The sequence below is a fragment of the Tympanuchus pallidicinctus genome, unplaced genomic scaffold, assembly GCF_026119805.1.
Source record: "Tympanuchus pallidicinctus isolate F22 unplaced genomic scaffold, pur_lepc_1.0 scaffold53, whole genome shotgun sequence".
NCBI lineage: Eukaryota > Metazoa > Chordata > Aves > Galliformes > Phasianidae > Tympanuchus > Tympanuchus pallidicinctus.
The window spans coordinates 259,666-279,255 of record NW_026294773.1 but is presented as its reverse complement, the minus strand read 5'-3'; the positions used below and the strand labels follow the sequence as shown (position 1 = coordinate 279,255).

The 19,590-nt window shown below is 47.0% G+C and overlaps 2 protein-coding genes across 3 annotated transcripts in view; one reads left to right on the top strand and one right to left on the bottom strand.

Moving 5' to 3' along the window:
- The first annotated feature begins 41 nt into the window (after positions 1 to 41).
- Positions 42 to 18,024, top strand: CERS5 (ceramide synthase 5). The gene is made up of 10 exons (XM_052705245.1): positions 42 to 271; positions 5,673 to 5,778; positions 7,766 to 7,896; positions 8,864 to 8,921; positions 9,500 to 9,550; positions 10,190 to 10,282; positions 11,591 to 11,719; positions 12,001 to 12,107; positions 13,808 to 13,964; positions 16,739 to 18,024. The coding sequence occupies exons 1-10, from the start codon at positions 81 to 83 to the stop codon at positions 16,889 to 16,891; spliced, it is 1,176 nt and encodes a 391-aa protein (XP_052561205.1). The 5' UTR covers positions 42 to 80; the 3' UTR covers positions 16,892 to 18,024.
- Positions 18,025 to 18,667: 643 nt separating this feature from the next.
- LOC128091854 (cytochrome c oxidase assembly protein COX14) overlaps positions 18,668 to 19,590 on the bottom strand; it is a 161,638-nt gene continuing 160,715 nt past the window's right edge. The window contains exons 1-2 of one of the 2 annotated variants that reach the window (XM_052705243.1): positions 18,982 to 19,420; positions 18,668 to 18,916 (exon numbers count right to left, since the gene is read on the bottom strand). In XM_052705243.1, coding sequence (XP_052561203.1) covers positions 18,750 to 18,908 — 159 coding nt within the window. In that variant the 5' untranslated portion in view covers positions 18,909 to 18,916; positions 18,982 to 19,420 and the 3' untranslated portion in view covers positions 18,668 to 18,749. Of the gene's footprint in view, positions 18,917 to 18,981; positions 19,421 to 19,590 lie in introns of those variants that run through there. The other variant, XM_052705244.1, reaches the window with a different exon arrangement.

Sequence of the window (19,590 nt, the reverse complement as noted above, 5' to 3'; positions counted from 1 at the left end):
CTGAGGCGCGGAGCTCCGCCCGCTGTCGGTGGCCGCCGCCGGGGCGGGAGGGGGGGTGAGGCGGAGGGAGGCAGCGGAAAATGGCGGCAGCCGCGGTAGCGGCGGTGCGGGCCTGGTTCTGGAACGAGCGTTTCTGGCTGCCTCACAACGTGACGTGGGCCGACCTGGCCGGCGAGCCGGACGGCGGGCTGCAGTACCCGCGGGCGAGCCACGTCCTCTCCGCCTTCCCGCTGGCGCTCGGTATCTTCGCCGTGCGACTGTTGTTCGAGAGGTGAGCGCGGGGCCGGAGCCCTCTCGGAGCCCCGCGGCCATCAGGCGGCGGCCGCTGCCCTCTCCGCGCCGTGGTGCAGTGCGAGCCCGTCGGGGTCTCTTAGCAACGTGCGGCGGAGCGGGGCGGGCTGCGCGGCGCTGGGCCCGGCTTGGTTTGGCGCCCCTTCGGTTCGGCTCGGTTCTGCTCGACCCGGCTCGGTTCGGAGTCTCGTTCTCCTTTCAGGTCCCGCGTAGGCCTCAGGCCTCCGCCCGGCGCTCCTTTCATCTCTTTGCGCGGGGAGGGAGCGTCGTTGGGGCCCGAGGGCTGCGTGTGTCACGGCGGGGGAATCCCGCACGGCCCTCCCGGCCTTTCTGTACGGCCCTCCTGTGCTTTTCGGGGGCTTCGGGGCTCCCCTGTGCCGTGCTGTGGGCCCTGGCAGCCCCCTGTATGCTGAGGGGTTGCAGCACGGTTGTCAGGAGAACCCCTCCTTTATTTCCCATTGCCTGGAAGTCAGCCCTGTGTGTGTCTGAGGGTGTTGGGCTGCTCGCTGTCGGTGATGTGCTCTCCCTGACAGTTCCTGGCTGAGGAGTTCAGGCCTGCTCTGCTGCCTGCTGTGTTCCTCGATGCTCTGTGGGTCCCCGCAGTGCTGGAGGTGCGGTTTGGATGCTGTCTGCCCACGGACAGGTGTGGTGCAACTTTTCTCAGTCGGTTCAGCATCCCATAGCCGTGTGTTACCTCTCCCCTGAGGCAGCAGTTTCTGCTCTTTGCGATGGATATCTCTTGCAGCACATGGAGCAGGCTGTGCGGCTGACAGCGATGCTAATTAGAAAAGTGCCTTGGTTAAAGAGAACACTTAGGTGTTAGAAGCCAATTAAGACACCTCAGGTACCTATCCAAATAGTTCATTAAAGGCTGAGTCAGTCCTACGTTTCTGGATGAAATGAGTGGATGTGTTTCTCTGTGGAAAGCATTTAAGTGGCCAGGGACTGAGTTGGTTTCATTTTTAAGGTTTTCTATAGGAAGTGCTTTTTTTAAAAAAAAAAAAATTTTGAGCTTTCAAAGCTTAAACAAAATTGGAGACTTAAGCAGAGCAAAAAGAAAGAACTGTGAAGAAAAACATGGGTAGGAGAGAAGTGGGAGCATCTTTTTTTTCCCCCTATCAATCTTATCTCTTTCCCCAGTTCCAGAATGCTGCTTTCAGCTCAGACCAGTGCAGAGGACCTGGTAACAGACACGTGGCAGAGCCAAAGCCCACCCCTGACATCCAGGGCAATCAGCAGATGAGAAAAGGGATCTGGAAGGCAGAGCTGCCCATGGATGTTATGGGGGGGTTTGGGGAAGTCTCCTGGCTGCCCCAGTCCTGGCTGGTTCAGGTAGTTTGAGGGAGGAAATACAAAAGACTGTTTTCTCTGGAGAGAGAGAGGTACAGTGCATCCTGCTGCACCTAATAAGACATCATCCTGCTAGAGGCTACTTTATCTTTGTAATGCTGTGCTTATTAAATTTCTTTTGCTGTGTTATCTCAGGGAAGATTCAGGTGAAGAATTAAATGTTGCAGCAGTACAACCTGGAAACTTGTACTGCTGGCCTGGTTCCTGTGCAGGTTGCTTCCTTTTCTTTAACAGTGCTTCATTGGTGATACCCTGAAGTGAAAGCACATTGTGAGAGCAAAATCCAGGGCTGTTCCTGGGATGTTTGTTTCAAAAGACCGTATGTTTCTAGAAATATTCTCCTCTTTCTCCTACCACTTTGAACATGTCATGATAGTCCAGATTCATCTAATAGCATCCCTTTGTGTGCATACCCCAGCTGAGGCCTTGGGGATGATTAAGTCTTCCTTGATACACAAGTGGCAGTCAGACTCAGTGACTCAGAACTCGAATTCTGCTCTCCTGCTGCTCTTATTTTTCTTTTTTTCCTTCATTTCCCTCTGTGCTCTGTAGGAGGTTTTCTGTGTGAGGAAGTGCTTTTGTTACGCTGACATAACGTTTCTGTGGGTAATGCTCCTGTAAATCAGCCTTTGCATCACAGTATTGGTAAAATACTCACTGGGCTGAGGGAGTGTGGGAATTATGTGTGATGAAGAACTGAGCTTGCAGAGCAGAGAAATGGCCTGGCTGAGCTGGAAGTGGGTTTTGGTGCAGGCAGGAGAAAGATGGACTTCTGCTAACCAATGTGTCAAGTCAGTGTGTTATTTCTTTTTTTCCCCCCACTGCTGTTGTTTCATCCCACTGCAGGCACAAAAAGCCTCACAGGTACTGGGGAAGACCTGGAGTCTGTGACTTGTACAAGGTGATTGTAATTACACTGGAACTCCTTTTTGCTTACAGTCACCCTGGCTCTGAGGAAGGATCTGTGGTTTGTGCTAAGTCTGGTGCAGAAACAAAAGAAAAAGAGTTTTAGACGTTATTTTGTCAAATCTATCTGGAAATTAGGGGCAGTGGTGGAGTGAGCACTGAAACTGAGAGGTCGTGAAGAGATGAACTCTCTTTGGGTATGTTGACTCCAGAATGTGCTTACTCTGTAAATCTTGACCTTAGGGAATTGTTCTTCCTTTCAGAGCTGTAGGAAGGAGTTAGCAGAGAACCTGAACCTTCCAGAACGGAGGGTTCATGAGGTGCAGTGTGACTGGAAAGTGCTTGTTAGATGCACTTAAAGTGCACTTAGATGCACTAGTCTCTGTGTTTGAAAACTGATGCTGGTTTCGATGTCTTAATAACTGGGGTGAAAATGGAGCTGGGTAGGTGTGACTTAGGCCTATAAACACATATGGGTTCATAAAACAGCAATAAAAGCATTTACATGATGAAAACTCCTTGCTGGGAGGGCGCGGCACGATCTCGACCTTGGGAATAGCTCCTGCAGCAGATTTGTGTGGCATCATAAAATAATTAGGTAGGAAAGGGCCTCTGGGTCACCTTGTCCAATCCTTAGGGCAGGACCTGCCTTGGAATCAGCTTGAATTGCTTGTGGTGATGTCCAGTTGTGAACATCCCCAAGAATGGGGATTCTGGATGGAGAGGGGATTCTACAATTAAGTTGGCATTTTCAGGTGGTCAGTGGGACCCTGGGGCGTGCTGCAGAGAGCGTGGCCAGCAGGCAAGGAAGATTCCCTTCTCCTCTGCTCTGCCCTGGGGAGACCCCAAGCTGGAGCACTGGGCCCAGTGCTGGGCTCTCCAGCTCCAGGCAGACTGTGAGCTGCTGGGAGAGCACTATGGAGGGTGCAGAGCTGTCAGGGAGGTGGAAGAGTCCTTTGCAGAGATCTAAACCCACCTGGACGCTTTCCTGTGCAACCTGTTGTGGGGAAAGTGCTTTGGGAGAGCGTTTGGGCCCTGCAGGAGGCTGGCTGTGGGCTGGAATTTGCTCCCTGCTGCATGAAGCCGTTGCTGGGTGAGAGGAGCAGCATTACCACGCTAGGCTGCACTTCCTTAACAGTGTAGAGATCCTATTTCTGTGGCTGTATCTCCATGACTGTGACTTTTCCTCTTTGCTTACATTGATATCTGCTTGCCTCCATGCACCAAGAAATGTTTGTGTGTTTTTTTTGTTTTGCTCTTTGGTCACCTGCACGCTTGGCTGAGTCCCATGCACTGCCTGTAGCCCTGCCTTGCTCTTTATTTTTTTTCCTTTCCTGACTTCTGTACACATCTGTATTTACCCAGTGGAGGAAGCTCATAGTCTGGAGCAATTTTGTGCAAATCTTCATTGTGTTTGTTTTGTATTCAGTGGGTCCTGAAGTGAATTATTTCTGCTTATTTCTCTTTTTTTTTTTTTTTTTGAGGTGATGCTGTTTCTTCTTTCCTTGATGCTTCAGGTTTTGAATTCCCAAATAATGCCACTTTGATGGATCATAGGGGCTTCCTTATTTTCCTCTCTTCCTTACCTGCTCTTAAACAAAAGCAGCTCTTTGTGGAGCTGTAAGCACCATCTTCCAGAAAATGAAACAGAACTGTTTGATATCCGGTGAGCTCACGTGAGCTGCTCTGCTGCTGTTCTGGTGCATCCTGGAGGAAAGAGGAGCAAAGAGATGGGCACTTATAACATCATTAACATCACTTCTGCCTGGTGGTCCAGATGGTGGAGGAAGCAGTGAGCCATCAAAGCAGGGCAGAGCCAGGCTGAAAGGAAATCACTTTTTGCTTTTTTTACTTCTTTAGCTGTGGCTGTTGAAGCAAGCAGGACGTGTGAGAAACAGGGCAGGAACCCAGCGCTACGGCTGCTATTGCTTGGGGGTTATTTTCTAAAAGCAGCAGAGATCATTTAGGATTACTTGTGAGCTGATCAATAATTTCTCAAGGGAAAACCCTACAACCTGTGTCTGTTCTGCAGTGCACTTGTAGCTGTTCCTAACAGAAGCACTGAGGATGTGCTCCCAAGCATGGCTGCAGCTGGAATGCTTATAATAATGATTCTGTTGAATTTGAATCTCATCTTTTAAACACAAAGGGAAATGGCAGCAAATGCGATGGTTGGAAAAAGCAGCATTTTCTGCTTAATCACACTCTGAGTCTTCTAAATGGAATACATATGTATAATGGAGCTGCCTCTGGAACACTCTGTATTTTGAAGCAAAGTAGATGTAATGATGCCAGTGTTGGGTCCTTTTCAAAGTCGTTTTTGAGAAACAGGTTTTTGCATGCTCTCAAATTAATTAGTTAATTAATTTTTTAAAATTTGCTGAAATTGAAAAAAAAGGCTGTTGCTCACCAACAGGAGAGAACGCAATTCAGGCATTCAGTACTGTGTGTGTTTTGTCTCTTGGCCAGTTTGATGCAAAGGTACAGCAAAACACAATTGGTTTTGAATGAGGATGTATATGCGTCAGTTGCAAAACCAGGTTTGTTTTCAGAGTGCCATAAAATTCACCAAGTGCTCAGTCAGCTTTTGGAGAACGTGCTGCATGCAGTGTGAGGTGCTGAGGTGTGGGTCTCAGCCTGACTTCTTCCCTCCCTTGCCTAGAGAAGCAAGCCACTTATGCTTCTCCCTCTTAGGGGAAAAGAAATCTGTGGTTCTGTCTTTTTTGTGAACTGTGTGACTCGAACTTCCTTCTTTTTTTTTTTTTTGAGCTATGTGACACCAAGAAGCATTCTGGAAATGAGGTGTTTGATCTGCGGTGCTGCAGGGGCTCTAGCAGCCCTTTGCAGAGGGCTCATGTCAGTGATTGTTATTTATTTTTGAGTGGTGCCAGTCACGTGGGGAAACGTGTCCTGATCCTGCAAGGCCAGGGCATTTGAACTGAAGTTTTCACATTAAATGTGTTACAATATGTGCTCCCTGCAGTTACCAGTTGGGTTACCTAAAGGTACGTGTTCCTTAGAGCAAAAGTGAAGATCTTCAGAAGCATTTTGGAGAGGTTTTGCAGTCGGTGAGAGGCTGGGCGAGGAAAACATGCCTTGTTTTAATCCATCTCTTTGTGTTTCAGGTTTATTGCCAAGCCGTGTGCCATAAACCTCGGCATACAAGACAGTGGAGCTCACAGAGCCCAGCCCAATGCGATTTTAGAGAAAGTGTTTACATCCATCACGAAGGTGAGTTTCACTGCTAGGAACAGAGACCTGCAAAGGTGAGGGTGTGGGTTTCTGTCTCCCACTTCTTTGGTTTAAGAAATGTGTTCCATCCACACTGCATTCATCCACGTGTTCTTTATTTTCCATTGCCTCTGACATGTCCGTCTTGTAGGAAAGTAAATTCTCTTTATGGCTGATCTGTGCTTTTGCACACAGAAGAATCTTTTCTGAATCAAAATTGTCCTCTTTTAAAATAAAAGTTTTCTTCCTTTAGTTCCCTGCTTTTGTCCCAGCTGTTACTGCTGTAATGGGCAGTAATTGTTGGTTTACAAAAAAATTGCCTGGCATCTTTCACTTCCTATTGGAAAAGCACTGCTCTGTTGTGATCTGCTTCTCTGCTTTCATTGGCCATCTGGGGGAATGCTTTCCTCTTCCTGTGCCAAGTGGAAGTCACTTGCTCAAGTAAAAGCATTCTGTCCATGGAAGTGCGCCCTGACGAGTGGTGGGATGCTGAATGTTGGCAGCAGGTATTGCTTTTATTCTACATTTCATGGCTTTTCTCTTGCTTGAGCTGGCAGTGCTCCTTCACTTCAGAATGACAGAGCTGCGTGCTGTCTGTGCTTTTGGATGTTGACAGTTAAATCAGCACAGGTGGTGGGATAGATTTTCATTAAAGATACTGAAATGGAAGGCTTTATGTTCTCGTTTGGTGATGCTGAACTCCATTTTGAGTGGAGCAGAAAAAGCACTTGGTGAAGGAGGGGAAATTCTACAAAAGCCTCAGCAGAACTCACCTCATGGGAACAGTGAGGTTCAGGAGCACTTGGGATGAGACGTGAACAGGAAGGCCCCTGTGATTTGATGCCATTTGCTGGGAGGGCTTTAATGCAGGGGATGCCCTTGAAATTAATGTTGAGGAAACCCACGGGGTTGCGTGCTGTGCAGTACTTATCTAGCTTCTATGAAAAACAGAGCTTTGTTTAACTATGCCAGTATGCTCGTGTGCTGTCAGATTTGGAGAATGGAAATGTAGGGTGGCTCTGATGCAGAGGGAAGAGATTTCATTATTATCTGCAGTGAGAAAGTCCTGGTTTCAGTACTGCAAATCAGATGACAGATTATCTTGTTTTTCAGTTCAGCAATCTGGTGACTCTGTATTACATGAGCATTCTACATAGCTTTCTGGGTTTGTTTGTAACTTAAGTGGTAAAATGTGTTTATCGTCTTTCAGTTATAAGAGCTCCCTGGCAGAGCTTGTTAAAAGGACACTGGTCTGAAACTAGCGTGGCTTATCTCACCATGGGCCATTGTAGAGGTAGTTATCAGGTTTTGTTCACTCTTTCTGCTCCTGTAAATCCACTGTCGTTGTTCAAACAAACTGCCAGTAGAGTTTCCAGTGAGAGAACAGGGATGCATTCTTTATTGTGCAACTATTTCCGTTTTCAAGTTTAATTGTATCCATGCACTCTAAAAGTGGTAATGGAAATGACGCCATCTCTCTGATGCCTTTTTTGAATCTATAAACATCAGATGTGTTAAAACCGAATTCTTACTTTAAAGTTTCCATAAACTTCACAGTGAATCCTGTCCCTTAACTGTATTCAGCTGTCATGTTCTTGAGTTCCAGACAGCCTGAGTTGATCTGCAGGTTTTAACAGGTAGCACAGGGCATTTTAAAAGCCCCTCCTCTCCTCCTCCCAAACTAAGAAACAGAACTACATTCTCTGTAGTGATGTGCTGTCAAATGATGAAGTAGATGAGGAAATGTTAAACCACAAGCATTCCGAGTACTTAAGTAATTAGTGGCTTTTGAAAGTTGAACATGAATGAGTATGGCAACAGGTTCCTGCTTCTGGCATAGTGCTAGTGTCAGGGTTAAAAATGTACGCAGTGCCTTCGTTGTGGGTTTTGTCATCTGTGCATGGGTCCTACTGTAGTGTACAGAGGATGTCAAACTGAAAGCAGGTCGAGAAGGAGGAGAACTGACGTTTGTTTCATTTTCCTTCAGTCTCCAGATGGAAAAAGGTTAGAAGGCTTGTCAAAGCAGCTAGACTGGGATGTTCGAAAGATCCAACGCTGGTTTCGGCATCGGAGGAACCAGGACAAACCCACCACCATCACTAAATTTTGTGAGAGCATGTATGTTCGTGCAGAGGCTGGGATGTGCCTCCATCTCAGAGCTCCAGCTCTTTGTTCTCTCTTCTCACTGAAGTTGTGGTCAGCTGTTAACTTAAACTGGTGCCTGGGGGTTGGCTGGCAGGAGGGAAATTCTCCTGTAGGCAAGTGGAAGAAGTGAGGAGAGCTTCATAGCGTTCAGCTATGTTTGATATATGTACATGAAAGCCCAGAACACTTGCACAGGAGTTACTCTTGTCAGTGATGTACAGCTTGTGAGAGTGAGCCATGGCCATAACGTGGGCAGTGACACTTCAGTGTGTGTGTACACATCTGCATGTGCACAATTCAGTAATTACACTGAAGACAAGCTGGCTGTCTGCACAGTTATGCTGTAGCATTTTTCCCAGGCACGGTGACCTTATGGCTTACAGTGATGTATGTACTTCTATGGACACATCCTGGATTTCTCTGCTTTTCCCTTCAGTCCATTCCTTTGTTCTTTGTTTCTTTCTGAGTGCTTGTAGTTCCCCTGTTAGTGCAGTAGCATCTGAGTGCTTCTTTCCTGACTTGTTTTCTTCTGTGCTGGTTTCTTTCCTTTCCAGTAATTTTCTTCATATTAATTCTTCCTCCAGTATGATTTTGCCTACTTAAAGCCGCAAGGTAAGAAGGATAATTACATGTATTAGGATATCTTCTGAATAACAGCTACTTTTCTTGTTATCTTGACATTGTGTATTAAAGCGTATGAATGCTGCATGCTCACTCTGAACTTGGCTGTCAATGCAAACAAGTGTGGTGTGAAAGCTCTCAAATGGGTTTGTCCTCACACAACGTTTACAAATGAAGGATTAACAATTAGTGGGTGAATACTTTTCAGCTGTCAGAATTGCTTTTTTCACAGTTGTTTCAGGTTTTGTTACAAATATGAAACAGAAACGATTTCTGGTTCATGTTTTTGTATTTTGCTTTTTTTTTTTTTTTTTTCCAGGTGGAGATTTACCTTCTATTTAAGTATATTTCTTTATGGAATCAGGTTTCTCTGGACGGTGAGTTGATCTGGCACACCCCTCCTCACCCTCCCACCTGGTTTTTCTGTGTGTTGTGCCACTGGGTTCGCACTGCACTGCTGAAATTTCAGGGCTTTGACTACAGTGTCCCTTCTGTGCTTGCACCTAGCTTCAAAGAAGAGGAGTTTGGCAATAGTCACCTTCGTGTGCCCTTATTTGAGATCCTGGAGTTTCTATGTAAAGGCCACTTTGACAATATGAGAAAGCTTCTAAACAAATCTGTCATTATGGAAATACTAGAAGTTTATTTGTTACTTTACACCAGAATAGGACAGACCTGACTTCTTGGTGTGGAGAGGTTTTGCTTTCTTCCCATAGGGATACACATTTATCTCTGGGTCTTTATTATGAGAGCTGCTTGCTTCTTTGAATTTCGGTTGCATTACAATTTGCCTTTGGGTGCAGAATGATTATTTCAAATCGTTATTTTGTCTTACAGTAAATTTAGCTTGGAACGAAGGTAAAATTTCAGTGAACTGGAACTGTATTGGTTGATGCCTTAGATAATAGGGAATTAAAAAGACCAGCAGAATAATAAACTCAACTTTTCCCTTCAGGCACCCTGGTTTTGGGACACACGACAGTGCTGGTACAGCTACCCCTTTCAGGTAGGAGATAAAAGCTTAGTAGATTCAAATCTCCTGTGCAATTTCTTATTTCTGTTAATGACAGCAAGTTGCAATTGGGTAGTCTCAACTCTTTCTCGTTCTGTGGATGCTACCCAGGCCTGGTAAGCTTCCCAAGTAGTGAAGAGCCATCCCTTTTTGAAGGCACAAAGATAACAGTGTTTTGTGTCTTCCAATTCTGGTTATGTAGGTTTGTCAACAATGGTGTTTCCTCATATAGAGTAGACTCAACTCCTATTTGTTTGCTGAGATTATAAAAAGTAACTTACTCACAGTGTTATTTTAATTATGCATCAAGTGTGATTGTGGAGAGGCCAACCAGTGTGGTTCAGTTTGTTTTTCCTAATCCAGGAGGCTGCAGTGCAATTTGTAAACTCTGAGCTTCATTCAGAACCTGAGATTCTCCTGTCAAACACGCAAGGTTGCTTGTGTGACTGAGCCTGTAGGAAGGCGGCTGTTGCTTAAGCTTGTGTTAACTAAGCCTTAATTCTGGATCTTTTAACTCATGCCTCATCATTCTGAAGGGAACACAGCAGGAGAGAAAGGAAGGAAAAAGTAGATTGTAATGTAAATTTTGAAGTAGTTTGTCTTCTAACTATGCTGTCTTTGTTTGTTTTCCAGCCTCTAACATCCAGGCTTTATTATTACTATATCTTGGAGCTGGCCTTCTACTGGTCTCTCATGTTTTCTCAGTTTACAGACATTAAACGGAAGGTGAGGTTAACCAGAATTGCACTAACTGCTTTGCTGAATAGACCAGGCTAACAAAAACTGTCAGTGTGCGTGGCCAGTAAAGCTGAAACGTAGTAATAACAGAATTTTCCTCATTCACATCTCTCTGTAGCTCCTTCTCTACTCATTACAATCCTAGAGGAAGGGAGGAGTGAGTTGCTGTGTGACCTGGTGTGTCCTTGAGAGGCTCTTTCGTCTTCCAGGGGAAAGAACAGAATCACTCAATACCTCCTAATAAACAGTTAGCAAGTTGCTGGGGGGAAAAAAAAGAGATTTTGACTTTAAGGCTTTCAAAAGGACAGGAAAATAAAATGCTCCAAGCATCAGCTTGCTGAGCAGGATGAGAAAATGGCAAATGCTGAAGCAATAATACGTGCTTTTTGAAAATAATTTTTTGTCTTGTGTCAGAATGATGACTGGTCATGATTGCTGGAATCTAATTCTGTTGTGCTGCATTCTAGGATTTGGTTCATTGTTGCTGTTGGAAAACAGTTCATAGTAAATCGTGGCTTATTGCTTCTGCTGTACAAACTGCAAAGTAACAAAGTATTCCCATTCTTGCATCAGCTGTAGGAGGAAAAAAAAAGTGATTGTTTTTTTTCTGTACTGAAATATTAGCTCCAAGATGCAAAATAACTTGGAGCTGCAGAAAAGAAGTGAATAACAGCATCTGTGATACTGTTTACAATATTTAATTCTATATCCTCTGTTACACTCCCCACGGTAAGGTGCACTGATGTAAAATGTAAGCATTGTACCCAGGGGACTGAACTAGAAAACAGCCCTGAACTGCATTGAAAAAAGTTTTTGAATGGAGCAGCCCAGCTCTTGCTGTTGGATTATCTTCTGTTCTGTGGCTGCTATGCTCTGGCAGGCTTTTGCATGCTGACAACGGTAACAGCAGCGTACTTATAATTTGTGCCAAGTGCTGAAAAGACCAGCAGTGTGACTGTAAAGCCAAAGGGAACCAGAAATAAGGGCCGTATGTTGTCCTGTCAATCCTTTCAGAGGATTCTGCAGCCATACTTGTCTTTGTCTTGAGCGTTTGTGCCAGAGATTGTGCTGTGCCTGTGCATGCAGTTACAGCTTCACAGAAGCACGCATGCTGGGAGAGACCTTTCTGGAGCCTGCGGTGATGGTGGCTGATGTGTGATGAGCTGTGCTTTGTGTGGAGTCCGAGTCTGAACTGAAGTCATCCTGTGACTTCAGTTGGTCAGTCTTGTGGCTCTGCTCCAGGCATACGTATTTGTTTGACAGCCAAAGGATCTTAATTCATCTTTCTGTTTCCAGGACTTCCTGATCATGTTCGTCCATCATTTGGCTACAATTGGGCTCATTACGTTCTCTTACATGAATAATATGGTGCGTGTTGGAACACTGGTGCTGTGTCTCCATGATGCATCTGATTTTCTCTTAGAGGTAAGTTTCCTTTTCAGTCTTTCTGTACCTAATGCTGGGGTGCTCTCAGGGAAGCAAGCAGACTTCCCCATTTTTGCTGAGCAGCATTAAACATGCTGTAATATCAGCGTTACTGATCCTGCTTTGTCAGCTTTTCCTCATAACTGCTGTCGTGCTGAGAATAATCCCTAAGTATTCCTAACTCCTTACAAGCATGATGTCTTGAGGATTTTGGAGTTCTATAGCCTGGTAATTACATGAGTGCACAAAGGGAGTAATATTCTCATTCTCATCTCTTCTAGGCTGCAAAGTTAGCCAATTATGCCAAGTACCAGCGTCTCTGTGATGCCTTTTTCATGCTCTTTGGTGTTGTGTTCATTGTTACACGTTTGGGCATTTATCCATTCTGGTAAGCACCTTGAACTGTAAGGTCTTGTTTGTTTATTCAGTCCTTTAAGAAAAGCATTTGTACCTCTTGCAAGCAGTGCAGAATGTCCCTTACGGCAGCCTGAGGTTGCAGACAATCCAAGTGCTGTGTGGAGCAGTGCTTTTAAACAGGAGTATGAAGAAACCTCTCAGCAGTCAGTAAGAGAGAGTGTGAGAAGTGACTGGAATCTTAACACACAGCTGGCCTCTCTTTCTCTTGCTGTAAAGTGATGACAGCGCTCATTAGTGGAGCACAATCAGCTGCTATCTGAATAGCTCAGAGTACTGTTTGCTTCTCTTGACTTGAGAAGTTTTGGAAATGGTTACTGAAGAGGCATAATTTCTTGAAGAAAATTTAATTTCTGAGTATCTGGCTTAGTCATCAGTGCTGCTTTTGATTTCTTGTGTCTTGCCCTTGAGTCGTGACTGTTTAGAGCCTGAAATAGGTCTGAAGATTCTTGTATGTGAGGTGCAACCCTAAACAGATTATAGCTAATTGTTCTATAATGAAGTTCTCTGCTGACCCAGTAGGTCAGGCTCAGTGAGGGTGGTCGTGGTTATGTTCTCTACCTTCTTTCTGTTGAAAGAGTGCACAGAAAATTTGTCTTGGTATCAGAATTGCAATTAAAGCTCTTGTTTCCCAGCGAATGCATCAAGGGAATCAAGATAAGGAAGGGTTTTGGTACTCAAGTCTGCAGTTTCTTTCCCTTGATAGATGAGATTGTTGTCATTGTTCTCCTTGCTGTAGTCTGTTGTGAGGTGATGCTCTTGCATCATGCTATTACTCAGCAGCCCTGTGAATCTTTAATGTGTTTTCCACTGGCTGTAATGTAACTCCTCATCTTTACAGAGAAATCTGACAAGCTTGCTGTGGTATTGCAGACCTTATACTAGTTCAGCTCACGTATATTCACTTCCCTGTTTAGCAGTGTAAAGCACTGCAAGACCTCTGGAGCTGCATACAGTTCACTAATAAGCTGGCCACAAATTAGCTGTTCCTGTAGCTGCACTTTGGGGCCTTGGGTTCTTCTTCGACAGGCTTGTTTCTCTTTTCCTGTGAAATGTTAAAAGCTATGCAAAACTAATGGTGCCTTTAAAGGTCTCTCCACGCATCTCTACTTCACGAAATCTAAATTGTTTAATACATCACTTAAGTGCTGGCAATAACTTCCAGCGATGAGAACAGCAAAACAGTCCTGAAAGAAACCAAAAATGCTTTGTCTGTGAAGCAGTTTGTTGTCTTCCAGCTTGGCAGGAGGAATCTAAAAGTAGGAGGGAAAGGAGAGAGGCCAACTAGGAATAAAATCTGCATGGTTTTTAAAAAATGGGTGAAGGATGAATGTGTTAACAGTTGTTTTAGTGACCAGAGCAGTTTGACATCACTTCCTGTAAAGTTATTATAAACTCTGTTGAGAAGGAAATTGGCAGCAGATCCGTATGCGTAACCAAACTGCATAACATTCACGTCTTCTGTTTGTTGCTCAGTTCCAGTGTTTCTAATTGGATTTAGTCTGTCTCCCAACTCTGGCCAGAGATCAGATGCATCACCGCTCTGACAGGAGCAAAGCAACAGATGCTTAAGTGAGATGCACACTGCTGTGCATCTGGCCAGTCATCTGAATGGAGAGCTGGAAGCCATACTACCAGCACAGCCGATCTGTAATGTGTTTCTGGATCTCTTAGGATTTTGAATACAACGCTATTCGAAAGCTGGGAACTGATTGGGCCTTATCCTTCCTGGTGGCTGTTCAATGGCCTTTTGGTAACCCTGCAGATCCTGCATGTCATCTGGTCCTATCTCATTGTTCGCACTGCCTACAAGGCCCTCGTGCGGGGAAAGGTAAGGTGTTGGGGGCTGGTTTGGGTCCCCTTTTCTACAAGCTCTGTGAAGGAATTAAGAGAAATGGAGCCATTAGCAAGGGCTGGTGCTAGTTCTCAAGGTAATTACATAATGATTGCTTTGTAGAGCAGTTGGTTTCTTTTTTTTAACCCTGGTTACTCTGCAGACCAGAGCTGCCAAATACATACAGAGGCAGGGATGCTTTCCTCTCTGTTCTGTTCATGCAAGGAAACACCACCATTTTCCAGTGCACTGAGATATGATGACTGCATGTTGCTTTGTCTGGAGTTAAAGGTGGTAGAAAGCTCTTTTTAAAATAATCATTTAGAATGTCTTTCAGCTCCTAGCTTTCCAACATCTGCTGATTCTTGGGTTGCACTGAGAATTATGCATCTTCCCTTTTAGCAGTGAATGGCTTTTGTTTGCCGGTGGGAGCCAGGCATTGAGGTGCAGAGGCAAAGTTTCCAGTACTCTCAGAAGTACTGGAGAGCAAGCTGGTTGTCACTGGGCTAATGGGGTGCAGTCTAGCTCCAGTTCTAAGTATTCCAATTTTAGCTGGGGGAGGGAGGAGGGGAGTGTTGAGAAGGGGGAGGGTTGAGACTCCAGCAGCTGGTAAGTGGCAGATGTTATCCTAAGAGCAAACAGTGCTGATGTTGGGCTGTAGCCTAAGTTGCCAGGCTTAAAAGTTGTACTTCAGCTGGAGGCATGAGACAGGGCAAGCAGCCTAGGAACTGTTTGACACCCAGCCAGCCCATCAGAAGCCACTTCCTTTGCATCTACCAGAGCGCAACAGATGGTTTGCTAGCACAAATGCCTTTTTTGTCATCTATCTGATATCTTGATCTGAGTTTCTCTTACAGCTATACTTTGTGTTTGACTTCTTAGCTGCCCACACATGAAATATAACCTTGAAATATATATCTGTTTATGACAGTGTTTGTCAGGGGAAAATGTATTTTAGAGCATGCACAGGAGTTTGTCATCTGTTCCCCACAGCTGCTACTGCAAGGCTCTTATTTTCTGTGCAGCTGTTCCTACAGCTCAGGTCTGTGTCTTTTCCCTTTCCTTGCTTTTCTCCTGTCCAGGTGACCTAGCCAGAGAAGGGACTCTGAGCTTTGTCTTCTTCACTCTTTTCTCACTCCTTTTCCTCTGCTGTGCCAGATTGGAGCTGGACAGTTTCATCCTTTGCATGTAAGTGTGATCTGCACTTCTGTTTCTACCCTGTTTCTAGGCTGAGGGGAACACAAAGCTCTGGTCTTGGGGCTTCAGCTGGGTGATGTCTTCCCTTAAAACGTTTGTTTCCCTGGCTGATGCAGTGCTGGCCCTGATCCAGTTTTAAAATGCAGGTTTCTCCAAAGGTCTGAGCAGTGTTTTGTGGCTTGTTCTGATGTCCTCACTTGTATGATTTGTAGGCTCACAAAGACTCTGATGTCTGTGTCTGTAGTGCTCATTAACACACTGCTGAGTGAAAGAGGACAGCAGAAAAGCAGTCCTTTTTGTGAAAGCAGTTGTGGGAAGTAGAGTGAGACCTCTGCTTCCTTCCAGTGACCCTTTGAACTTCCAGTACAGGAGGAGGTACCAGAAGTTTTGGCTACAGACAAAAGCAAATACACCCAACAGGCCCATCAAAACCTATCCTGGAGATCATTATCTGGCCTTCTGCCACATCTTCCTTGGAGCTGAAACCTTCCCACCAGGTGCTGTTTGAAAGCCAGAACCCAGACACAGAACAGGCAGAGCAGGATCAATTTCTGAAGCACGTGAAAGCAATCTCCCCACAAAGTGCTTGCACGTGAGGTGAATGAGGGCTGTTAGTTGCAGGCAGAAGTGTGAAGAGCCTGCCCTAGGGGATGTAAAGCAGGAGCCATTTGTGCATCCAGGTGGCAATGGTGAGTTTACAGCTCTGGAGCCCAGCCAGCGACCAAGGTGCTTATTTGCAGTTGGGGCCTGGCTTATGGTCCCTTCTTTTGTGTCCTGGTGCACTGCATTTCCATGGCACTCCCACAGCAGGTAGCAGCGACGTGAAGCAGAGCTGTGCCTGAGGGTTGTTCCAAAGGTTCAAAGCCCCACATACAAATGCATTGGCTGACTGTGTAGTCACCTTACAGCCAAAGCCATAACCATAGGGCAGTTCCCCACAGGCTGAGGGGAATTCAGCTCCTGGGCTGGTGTTACGTTGTCGTCTCTGTTCTGCAGCCTGCTGCCCAACTGTGCTGCTCCTCATAAATGATTTCTCACAGATGAACGACAAGCAGTGAAAATGGGAGGCACTTTGTGCAAACAGCAATGTGATAAATATAGCTGGTTAATTTTTAAAATATCAAAGGCAGTCCCTGTAGGACAAAGTGTTCTTTCTAGAACTGATAGATATGTATTTTGTCATTGTATTTGCTGATTGTTATGGTGTGAGAAGATTTATTATTGTTATTGAAAACAAATTTATCTGGAAAAGCAACCTTTAACCAGTCTAGAATGCACCTCTTGGAAGCCAAGATCTCTAACATCCTCTGATGTGATGAGCGTGAAGCGTGGTGCCTCACAGTGTACAGCTTTCAGAAAGCAGAGCTTCTCATTCCCAGCTGTCTTTTTCTACGTCTGTCTTGTGTTCTGCATGTGATGACAGGCTCTTCAAGCTTTAAGTTAATAAGGGTGGAGTGCAGAAGGCAGTTGTCACTGGGGCTGGTTAATCCCTTCCGTACAACCTTCTACTGCTGTAACTGTGAATTTACCAACTTCTCCCCTTTCCACTACCAAATCTCACTTGGATTGTTCAGGTATCCAAAGATGACCGCAGCGATGTAGAAAGCAGCTCTGAGGAGGAGGATGTGACGTCCAACAGCACAAAAGGAGTTTTCAGCACTTCGAGCAATGGCTCCAACCGCATTAACGGCCATGTGGCCGGCGGGCAGTGGACAGAGGAGGAATAAGGCCCTGGGTTGGCCTTGAGCAAACACGAACTTGTCTCTGCATATTTAGATGTGTTGAACTCTGCATTCCCAAGTGATTTTTAATCAAGATACCCCTTCCCCAGAAACCTCCAGCAAATCTGAAACGGGCACAATCCAGACCAGTCCAAGGCTTGGCATGACAGAAGGGAGAAAGCCAATTACTAGGGCAAAGAGCAAGCTGCAGATTTCACTTTAAGCCATTTTGTACTTCAATCTTAGCGCCATCGACGTTTGCAGAGGTATCTTTGTATTTGACAAACTGGTTTGTACTGGGATCAACTCAAGGTGGAATGAGTTTGGGCTCAACTGGCCACGGTTGGTGAATGCACTGCCAGCGACGACGGCTCATTCAACGCAGGGTCAGCATCGTCTCCTTGAGGCACTCCGTAAGCAGCTCAGAGCATGGGGAGTGCCTGGTTTTTGCTCCCCACATACAGGCTGCAGCAGACTCATCCCTTTGTGCTACAGCCAACCTCTGCGTTGCATTGTGCTACAACAGAAAAGTTGCTCCAGCTTCTCTGGGGTGCTGTGTGTTAAGGAGGCTATAGCTTGTTAACTCTGCTCTCAAGAGGGACCAGGCCAGCATTTGCTGCCTCTTCTGGTGCTGAAAGCCCCTCTGAAGCCTCAGTGACAGCCATCTGAAACAGGGGAGGGGATTCATTATTGCCCCAAAGACAAGTATCACAATATGTACCTTTTAAATCTTCTTTTTTTTCTTTTGCAAGTTGTGGTTTTGAAGACATTTCTAGATCTACTGGATGCAGTTGGCTGAGCAAGGAACTTGAGGGCAGACCAATGCTGGGGGCTGTTCTTAGCTTTCCACATAATGAGGGGTTTCAGTCCTGCTCAACTGTGTTTTAGGACAGAAGTTAGAATGGTGCTGCTCTCATTCTGCAATTTTTGTGGAGGAAATCACTGGGCTGGAAAAGCAGCCACACTGTGGGTTATGCTTCTTTTTTTACTCGATGGTACTTGGGGGCAATGGAGGACCTGCATGTCAGTCACGAGCAGAATTTTGGGAACTTCTTGAGTTGTTACCGTTTTATACTGTTGTTTACTCTTATCTCGATTAAAAAACAAAACAAAAACAAACAAACAAAACCAACAAAGCACTTCAGAACTATGTTTCACTTTGTTAATTTAAAAAAAATGAAATCAGTGACTTTGTCCTGGTGGTCAGCAGGATGATTGTGAACCAGCAGTGTGCCCTGGTGGCCAATGGGACGATAGAGTGCACTGCACCGTGCTGGACCAGCAGGGTAATGGAGATTCTCCCACTCCTCTGCACTGAGGAGGATGCAGCTGGAGCACTGGGCCCAGTGCTGGGCAGACTGGGAACTGCTGTGAGAGCCCCGCGGGGGCTGCAGAGCTAGTGGGGACAGGCTGTGAGAGCCCCAGGGTTGTTCAGGTGGGGGAGGGCCAACAGGGGATCAGATCAACTCTCGGCAACGTCTGAAGGGTGGGGGGTAGGAGCACGGGGCCAGGCTCTTTTCAGGACCAAGGGCCACCGGGCACCAACAGGAATCAGGAGGAAGCCCAGGCACACAATGCCTAGAGAGGTCGGGGGGCTCCTCTGGAGAGACCCAAACCCACCGGAATGCTTCCTCTGCAACCTGCCGGAGGGGTTTGGGCTCAGAGGGCCCTTCAACCCCTACGGCTGTGACCGTCAAGTCCCTTCCCCGCGGTACTCAGCGGGTGCTGACCCGAGATCCCCGTTCTCCGTTCCCCCAGCAGACAGCCGCACAACCACACTCGGGCGTTTCCACGTGGTTTTATTGCGCTCTGGGCCCTTCCGAGAGCGCAGCTCGGCACCGCGGCGGCACCGAGCCCTCCGCCCTCAGCTCTCGGGGCCGGCCGAGGCCTGCCGGGCGCGGCGGTTCTGCAGCAAGCGGTAGGCCCGGACGCCGCACAGGTACCCGCCGTACACCGTCAGCAGCATCATGGAACCGGAGAAGGCCTTGTAGCCGAAATCAGCCAGCTGCTTGCCGGACACCATGGCCGCTCCTGCAACACAGCGCGGCGCTCACACCCAGCAACGCTCCGTCCGCCCGCCCCGTCCCGCTCCTTACCGCCGCCCGTCGGTTCCACTTCCGCCGCCGCGCCTGCCTCAGGGCCGCGCTTCCGCCCGACGCCCCGCCCCCCCCGCGTCACGTGAGAGGGTGACGTCAAGCCGCACCGCCTGCTGGGAGATGCAGTACGCCGAGGCGGGAGGCGGCATCACAGCGCCGCCTCGCGGGGCCGCTCCTTCACCTCCACGGAGCCGCAGGCGCTCAGCCCCCCGCGCTGCATCCCGGCCGCCGCTCCCCGGGACCTGCGCTGCCCTGCTTTGCGGCTCCCCGCGGCTCTCCTGACCTTCCTCAGCACCCTGAGGTGCCTCTGCTCACTAAAAGCGGAAAGCGGAAAGCGGCCCTGTGCGAGGCTGAGGACCAGCGGCCTGGAGGAGATGGCTTTCAGCTTAGGGAGTCCCCACTGAGGGGGGCACTGGGCCTCTCCCCATCCCTGAGGGCTCCCAACCTGAGGAGTTTCTCCAGAAGGACGATGAGAGTTGTCCCTGTGCCCTGTCCCAAGCCCTGCTCTCTCTTCAGGCTGCAGAGCCCTGAGCCATGCAGGAGCTGCAGCACGCAGATGTGCTGAGACTGCAGAACATAACTCCAAATGGCAAAGGGAAGACTTTTTAT